This window comes from Cynara cardunculus (assembly GCF_001531365.2).
Source record: "Cynara cardunculus var. scolymus isolate 2C chromosome LG 2, CcrdV1, whole genome shotgun sequence".
NCBI classification, from domain to species: domain Eukaryota; kingdom Viridiplantae; phylum Streptophyta; class Magnoliopsida; order Asterales; family Asteraceae; genus Cynara; species Cynara cardunculus.
Window position 1 is genome coordinate 5,044,812 of NC_037529.1, and position 8,652 is coordinate 5,053,463.

Consider the following 8,652-nt stretch of genomic DNA (forward strand, 5'->3'; position numbering starts at 1 on the left):
GAATTTAAAACGCAAGTCTTTTAAAAGTTATATCCCCATTAACCTTGTGGGGTTAGTTAACTGATAATAAGACTTGACTTCTTATGGATTCTCATTAGAAGTCACCGACTCAAGTCAAGTAGGGTGCGTTTGGTACACTGGACAAGACATGACATGACAGAAGTCTCTTTTCCATGTTGGCATGACTTTTATGTGGAACAAAGTAGAACATGCATGTTCCACCCATACCTCATGGAACATGGTGGAACAGACTTATATTTTACCAATATAATCTCAAAATAAATCTTAATTCTTTTCTAAAACATCAAATAGGTCTAATTTTTACATTTTATCCATTCTTTAAATTTTATTTATTGTATTTTATGTTTCTTAAATTTTTATTTTACTGTTCTCAAAATATTATTTTTTATACGGTTTCTATATTTTTATTAATTTATATAATTTATTATATATTAATAATAAAAAACAATGCAAAAAAAATATAAAAATAAAAATTGAAAATTACATAAACTTTTTATTTGCTGTCATTTTAATTGTTTTGACAAAAACTTTTTAATGATATATTTTGTTATAAAAAATAATTATTCTATTATAACTTAATAAATTAATTAAAATAAACAACTCATTACGGATAAATTAATCATTTTACTTATCTGTTCTATCCAATTTTATCTTACCAAACATTGATCAGAAATTAATCCGTTCTAAAAACAGTTACAAGATTTCTGTACTCATTTGTAATTCAATGTCGTATTTAAGACATTTTTACAAAATAATTCGTATTTTTTCTCTCTCTATTTTTGGCGTTGGCAGCCACCGTTCCGAAATGGCACGGAAATCGCCGTTCATTATTTTCCTTGCTGTCTAAGAAATTTTGTTGCTCATAAACCGTCTCTCCTTCTTCAGTCATCACTGCCTCTTCCCTTTCCTCCATCGCTTGTTTGATAAAAATGGAACAACCCCTGCTAACTGGTATGATGATTTCTTCAATTTCTGCTCCGATTACTAACTTTTAATTCTGATATCATCATCCAATCCTTGTTTTATTTGCAGAAAAAGCTGAAATTGGGGATAGAGAAAGCGATAAATGGCATTCTTATCCGTCGGTGGGACGAACAGGCTCAATGATTCCAACTGCTTCCCAAGTCAGCGTTGACGAAATTCGATCGGCTGCCACCGGTTCTGATCGTTACCCTGCTTCTCTCCACGCCCCCTTGATGAGTTCTCCCGAGCCGCCTCCCTATATTACTGGTACAATCGATCGCAATCGATTTCTACTTTTATGCAATTTTCAGTACACGTATGGCTCCAGATGAATATATATGCTGTGAATTAATTGTTTTTGTTTGTTTTACTCAACAGATAGGTATGCGTTATAACATGATATCAGGAACTTGTTTGTTATCACTTTCAGCTCAATTTTGCTCTAATCTTCTTTCTGAGTTATAAATTCCCATTTTCCTTTGTCAGACTTCTAATATTTAGGATAAAATTTCAGTATGGATTCACTGGAATTTAGATGAAAGCAGGCTTGTCTGAAATGTAAGGCCTTTATGTAGAACCAGGATTCTCTTATATATAGATAATCAATATGGGTGTGCACTTTCTTTATATATTTTGAACTTTTAGACCTTTTAAGAACCACATGGGTTTAAATCAGCATTTTCTTGAAACTTTTTATTATAACTTGCTACAGTTTAGAAAAAGAAGTAGGAATCAGCATCTTCTACTTCATGTCTAAACATGCTTCCACATCTTCCACTTCCCTAAACATTGGTAGCATTGCTTAATGTACTTTGTTGTAGTTCAGTTTCATCTAAATCATGTACATTCCAAAATATTTTTCATAACTCAAGTTTACATCTTTTGGAATCTCCTAAACCAAAACAAAATAATAGAACAAAAGCATAAACCATGGAATGTTTGTTGTATGCTCTTCACGAGCTAATCAATAACCAAACCAGATAGAGACACACTTCATGCTGATCTATATAGTTAGTCTTATTGTAATAAAGAAAACGTCTGTCTCAATATCATGTCTTTAATCTTTATAGGCATCATGATGCTGTCATTCATTTACACAAGTGCATCAATATACATCTTATGAACTTGTTCCTTGTGCTCACCACATTAACTCTAATTTGGATCTTCTCTTTGTATCAATGAGCATCATATAAAAAATACTTTTTTGGCTTCTATGTCACTCAGTGATTCTCCAAAGAATGTATAAAATCAAGTTGATTCTCCAACACCCTAGTCTCACCCCCTTCTAACATTTACTCAATCCGTGGTCTAGAAGCTTCAGTGTATGGCCCATAAGCTGATTTTATGATTAATAATACAATCTTGAATTTCTCATTGTTTTAGCAGTTGACGATTATACTTCACCCATCCAGTGGAAAACCTTGTTTAATCTAAGATCAATATTGAACATCCTACTGAACTTATGGCTAAATTCCCAAGGGATCCTTAAGTTTCATTAACAGACAAAAAAAATTCTCATGCATTTTCATCATTTTAATATTCCTTCCTCAAGTTCTGTAATTCAACCACAAGCTTTATATTACTATGATTCGAGAAAGATCAGCTCTAATGCATCAAGGCTCCTCATCTTTCCGAGTGCCAGAGGGAAGTCTTTGTATGTAATCTTTCACTTGATTTTTAAAAGAGCCTATTTTGTGACTCAAACTCATGTAATCATCGAAAGAGTCCTCAAATTTTTCACATTCTCACATACTTATCATACCTTTCTTTAACCCCAACATGCTTGACGAATTGTTTATAGGTGTCCTCTATGATGTATTAATATGATTTAAATCCCTAGGTTTCTTTTCCCTCATCTTAGTGAACTTGGATAGATACTTGTGACCCTCCTTTAATTCCTAGTCTTTTGTACAGGTCCTTAATGGTCTGACTCCAACTTCTCTTATTTATTTGTAGCAGAATGTACTTTTTTGTATAGACTACTCTCTTACAAGTTACACACATGTGAGAGTTCATAGCATTCATCCTTCCCTTAATTAGCCTTTTGTACACCATCGTTCCATAACCAAGTTCATGTTGTTGTCTGTTTTTTTTTGCTTACTCTGATGACCTTGTTTTTACCCTCAATTGCATGTTGTCATAACTATGTCTATATCCTGTAAACTTTTGATTCTTAAAGACATATTTAGTTATCTTTATCTAGACTTGACCACCTACTTTCAGTATGTTTAACATTCTTACTCCATCTAACACTCTGCCTAAAACAGATGTTTATTGCTACCAACCTATGTTATGTGCATACACAAGCCATATGTGGCTTTACGATGTAGATCTATCCTCTTTCATAGCAAGGGTAAAGTATATCTGCTACTGGAGTTTTAGCTGCTACCAAAAGTTACTAGGCAAGAAGCACATCATCTTTGAAAATATTTATAACCATCTAATTATAGGACATTGCAAAATTTTAAGGTTTCTTATCATTCTTGATTCTTGCTAGCATACCCGAAATCTCTGTTAATCATGTCAAAACCTCTACTATATTTGCTAACTTGATCATTGAACTCACCTCTTCAAAAAGGATCTCTTCTATTTGGTAGTGCTTGAACAACTTTGTTCAAGACCAACCAGGGGCCAAAGGCTGTCTTTGGTAGATCCATATACATGCCTACCTCAGAACACACGACCCCCTCGTCAATTTCCTCTTGTATTTTTTGGAAAAAGGGTTCGAGTTACCCTCCAGAGATCCCAACGGTCTGACGGCCATCTTGGGAGAGGTAAATCGTGGTGTCTAAAGACAGGGTGGGTGGGGCGTATTTTGAAACCGAGACCTTGTTGTGGAAACCCTAACCCCTTTCTGCTAGGACAATTTAGTGGGGACTCCCCTTGTATTTCATATATCAACCTAGTCATTCTCGTGCTATTACTTATTATAACACCCACCTCATTCCTATTTCCATCTTTCTCCGAGTACCATATTAAAAAAAATCGCATTTACTTGTAATCAAGAAGTTCATTTAGAAAACCATGTTCTCTTATCTAAATTGAAGGGTATTTATATATTGATGATATTATTTCTGGTTATTTCTCCTAAAGATGAACCACTAAACTGAATATGCCAATATGATGAACCGCATCATTCTTGTTGATTATTTTATTATAGTCATTTTTTTTTGTCTAACTAAGATTACAACATAGTTATCCCCTTGACTTGTTTCTTAGAAAAAAAATGCTACATAAGCCATTTAAATGATGATAAGGGTTTGTATGTAATTGGAGGATAGTGGGTTTGTCAAATAATCAAAATCAAAATTTGGGTTATTCAACTAGTAATCTTGTTTAGTACTTGTCTTTCTAGTAAATATCTACAAGCACTTATGTCCCAAATTCGTTTTGTCCATTTGATTTCAAACGTTACAAAAGCTGAAAAGTTTTTATATGTTGGAACATAAGAATGAAGTTAGATGATCTTCCTAATCAAAATCTAATCATGTCAACACAAGATTTCAATCAGAGCTGCTACAGAAATTTTATTATGTAAACGTTGGTTAAATACCAAGGAGTATTATGTTTTTTGTTAACATGCGCGTATAAAGTCATTCATTTTCTGTTGCAGAGCAAGCTTTTCCATACGAGGCTGAATATGGAGGACAATTTGGTAAAACTGAAAATCAAGCTCATAGGTATACTCTTTAGCCCACATTTTTCTTGCTGACGTGGTATGGACAGTCACAATAATGTGCTTGTCTGTTGTTCAAAATATGGTCTTCAGGAAATAGATCGTAGAATTGTCACCAAAATTTTCACAGAAATACGATTTCCCATCAAAATTGCTTTGTCTTCTTTACTTCTTTTTAGTTTGGTTGCTGTATCGGTCATTCATTGTTTTGTGTTGCGTTATGTTCTGTTTATATGTAAATGAGGCATATCCCATCAAATTTGAGCATTACCTTTCAGTTTCCACACTGGAAACCTCACCACTTGACATCATCCATCCAAAACCATTCTTCATGATCTATGAGATGTGCCAATAACCATGAAAAATCCAGTGAACAACCTTTTACGTTCTTTTAACATCAGTCAAAATTTTAAGATGCAGTCATATTATTTGTTTACTGCCGATATGGAGGAGAGCATTCATGATCAGAGTTGCTATACTTGTGTGGGGAATCTACAAATAGGTTTAATGAATTAGAATATTAGATTCTCTACCAAGATGATTATCTACACGGGACCTAGTCCTATCCCATCTTGAAGACCAATTTGTACGATTTGATCCTCAATTCATATGGCTTAACATAATATTATGATATATCTGTACAGGCAAATATTGGATGAGGTTGAGATACGGGAGTTACTCATTGATCATGTTGGTCACCGTTGCTGTTGGGGAAGTCGTCCTGCTCGCACATGGAAGATCCATTCTGTTGAAGACTGCAATGTCTATGTTGGGACTCTTGAAACTTTTGTGGAAGAAAGGGAAGTGATAACCGAAACAGAACCATACCGTGGTGGCAATATTGATGGAAAAGAGAAGGGGACTGAACTTGGCGTTTGGGAATTAGATTTGAAGTCAGACTTCCCAGTTCTATTTACTCCTCACAAAGAATCTCGTGCCAAAGTTCCCCATTCTGAATCTGTCGAGAAATGCCCAGGTAATGGCCTAAAGATTATTGAATGTCCTTAATGAACATGAACACGATATTATTGTCAAAACAACGATGGCATTCCTCTATAGACATCCCAAAATTGAAAGTAGTCCTTTTCCAAAAAAGAAAAGAAAACTAGTAATGTGGCTTTGTATTAAGCCATTGTTGGATTCCTGACTGAATCTTGGTTGGATGGCAGATTGTGCAGGAAGAGGAGATATTTTTTGTGCTGAATGCAATGCAGATCAAGATCCTGGATTTCATAAAGAAAATCAGATGTCTCCTTGTGCTGCCTGTTATGGGAGGGGTCTAATTGCTCATAAAGATGGATCTGACACATTGTAAGCCAGTTTACATGTTCCCCTTTTACCATTTATGCATAAGTTGCTAATAGCGGTTTGTACTTTCTACGTCTACTAAATTAGCAAACCACCAACCGTGAGCTTTTTACCTTTGTGCAGATGTGTGAAATGTAATGGCAAAGGCAAGATACCTTGTGCGACTTGTGGATCTCGTGGGCTAGTTAAATGCCCTAAATGTCAAGGCAGTGGTTCTCTTTTGACACGCAAAATAGCTGTTGTTAGATGGTATGCATACTTATGGTTCCATCACAAATTTAAGCATATTCAAGAAAAACTTGACTTCCAAAACTGGGTGGACTTCTTTTCATCTTCAAACTCGATACAAATTATCGAATTATTTCATCTTTTAACAGAGATGACAATTGAATCCAAGTTTATTTTAAAAGGTGAAGAATTTATATCAAACATCGAACATAATATGATGGTGTTTGCAGGGATACACATGGTGCCCGAAAACTAAATGCGACAAGTGGAGCAGCCTCGGTTCCTGATGATGTGTTCCACAGAGCCAAAGGGATTCAGTTATGCAACACTCAGGCCTATCATTGCACCCCAGCTTTCTTTGCCGATTCCTTCTTTCTCAACCAGTTCTCGTCGGAGGTAATTTCCGAAAGACCTCCTATACCTCCTAGTGCTCGAGTGATATGTGAGAGGCATACGATCTCTGTGATCCCTGTTACACGTGTCACGATGGTTCATCGTGGCCAGACCTTCAGTTTCTACATCATTGGTTTTAGCCGAGAAGTGTACCTTAAGGATTACTATCCTTCTAGGTTTTGCTGGGGGCTTTGCCCTTGCTTAGATTGGCTCAAGTTATGAGTCAAGCGTTCGTGTTTCACGTGTTCTATGTGCTCGTGCTACTGCTATTGATACCGATACTGATACTGATATACGTATCGGTAGGCTGTAGTCTGTTGTCCATGCTGGTTTCGGGTTCGAAGTATCGAAGTTGTTCATGTTTGTATGATTGTGGTTTTGAAGTGAGGCTCAGTGTGTTTGGGGAAATGTTTGCTTTTGCACATGTTAGTATGGTATGATAAATGTGTGTTTTCAAATGTAGTTTTTTAAATTTATGATACATGACTTGATATATGTTTTTCAATGATTTCTCTTTTTAAAGTAGTATCTATACTATTTATAAATCATTTGATAAAAATTCTTAAAAACCATTTTTACGTAAATTACTGTCTATTAATGCATGTTACTTAAAACTCAAGATTGCAAGTAGATTGTACGTAAGTATAACTTATTAAAGCTCTATATCTGAATTCGTGTAACTAACTGCAGATAAACATAATCAAATATAGAATAAACATCTAATTTTAAATATAAAAAATCTATAATATAATTAGGATAATCATTAAGTTCTAACATGATATTTGTTTAATTATTATCTTTATAAAATGTTATATTATTAAACCAAAAATAAATTATTTCGTTATTAAAATTAAATTAAATCATAATTTAAAAAATAAATTAAAGAAATTACATAAAAGAAAATGAGAACTTTTAAATTGTTGATTTGATATTAACATTGATATATTTTTTTTCAAATTTTTATGATATCTTCAAATTTATATCTTATTCAAAAATAAAATCATTATGATTTTCTTAAAAACACATAAAATCGTATTATAACATCAATAGAGATAAATAATAAAATAGAACATTAAAATTGAAATGTGTCTTTGTTGTATTGCGTGAGTACTCCTCTAGTTTTATACAAGTATTTTTTCACAAAATTCTAGATTTGCAAAATTATTCAAATCCAATGAAATCGTCTTCTCATCATTGGTTGTTTTTTTAATAATTTCTTTTTCTCTTTAATTTTTATATAGATAAATCTTGTTGTAAAAGAAATATTATCCAATATACTCATATCTATTTATTACGATATATTATCCTCTATTAAGGTCAGACGTCGATGAATACATTGAACTATCCATGTGGCTGAAAGTTTCATAAAATACTCAAATGGTACAATTCCACCTCATACATATATCATGTACTTTTTACAAATTTATATATTGTAGATATGTTGATTGATTTATTAACCTTCATAAAAAAAATTCTTATTTTGTTTATACTAACACAAATGAGAGAGTTTTTATAATAAAAAAAAAATAACTGTTACTCCAAAAATTGAAGTAAAAAATGGCTTTACATAAAGACATGACTCTTTTACGATGCAAGATTTTAAAGTACTTAATTCCTAATTTTTTTGGTACTAAGTTTATTATTATTATTATTATTATTTATGTTGATTATTTATCCTATATCGTTTACGTTGACACTAACGAAAAAAATAACCATTATATCAAAAATAACTATTTTGTTTATATTGACACAACTCTATGTGTTGCAGAAAAACATCTATCCTTCTTTCTTATACCAACTTTGTTTTGTCAATATATTATCTTCTTATCAACGTAGAAAAACTAAACAACACTACAATTCAAGACTTTGAGAATGCTCAAATTTATATATAGTGTAACCTCAACTTTCCTTCTTATTACTAAGGCCCCTAAATGACTGCTCGGTGATAAAGGAGGTGGGGGTGCAGAGACAGCCAGGAGGTTCCTTCATAATAAAAAATTATTACTCCAAAATTAAAGACCAAAGAATGGCTTGCATAGTTACATGACTCTTTTAATTTTCGA

The 8,652-nt window shown here is 33.1% G+C and overlaps 1 protein-coding gene across 1 annotated transcript; it reads left to right on the top strand.

Moving 5' to 3' along the window:
* Window positions 1-870: 870 nt before the first annotated feature.
* On the top strand, window positions 871-7,088 carry LOC112506911 (protein SSUH2 homolog). Its single transcript, XM_025111240.1, has 7 exons — window positions 871-972; window positions 1,054-1,251; window positions 4,598-4,664; window positions 5,305-5,636; window positions 5,830-5,971; window positions 6,092-6,217; window positions 6,427-7,088. The coding sequence occupies exons 1-7, from the start codon at window positions 951-953 to the stop codon at window positions 6,809-6,811; spliced, it is 1,272 nt and encodes a 423-aa protein (XP_024967008.1). The 5' UTR covers window positions 871-950; the 3' UTR covers window positions 6,812-7,088.
* The last annotated feature ends 1,564 nt before the right edge of the window (window positions 7,089-8,652 follow it).

Coding starts and splice junctions, on each gene's coding strand:
- LOC112506911 (XM_025111240.1), top strand. CDS start 951: ATGGAACAACCCCTGCTAACTG. Junction 5,972..6,091: donor AAAGATGGATCTGACACATT/GTAAGCCAGTTT, acceptor ACCTTTGTGCAG/ATGTGTGAAATGTAATGGCA. Junction 6,218..6,426: donor AAAATAGCTGTTGTTAGATG/GTATGCATACTT, acceptor TGGTGTTTGCAG/GGATACACATGGTGCCCGAA.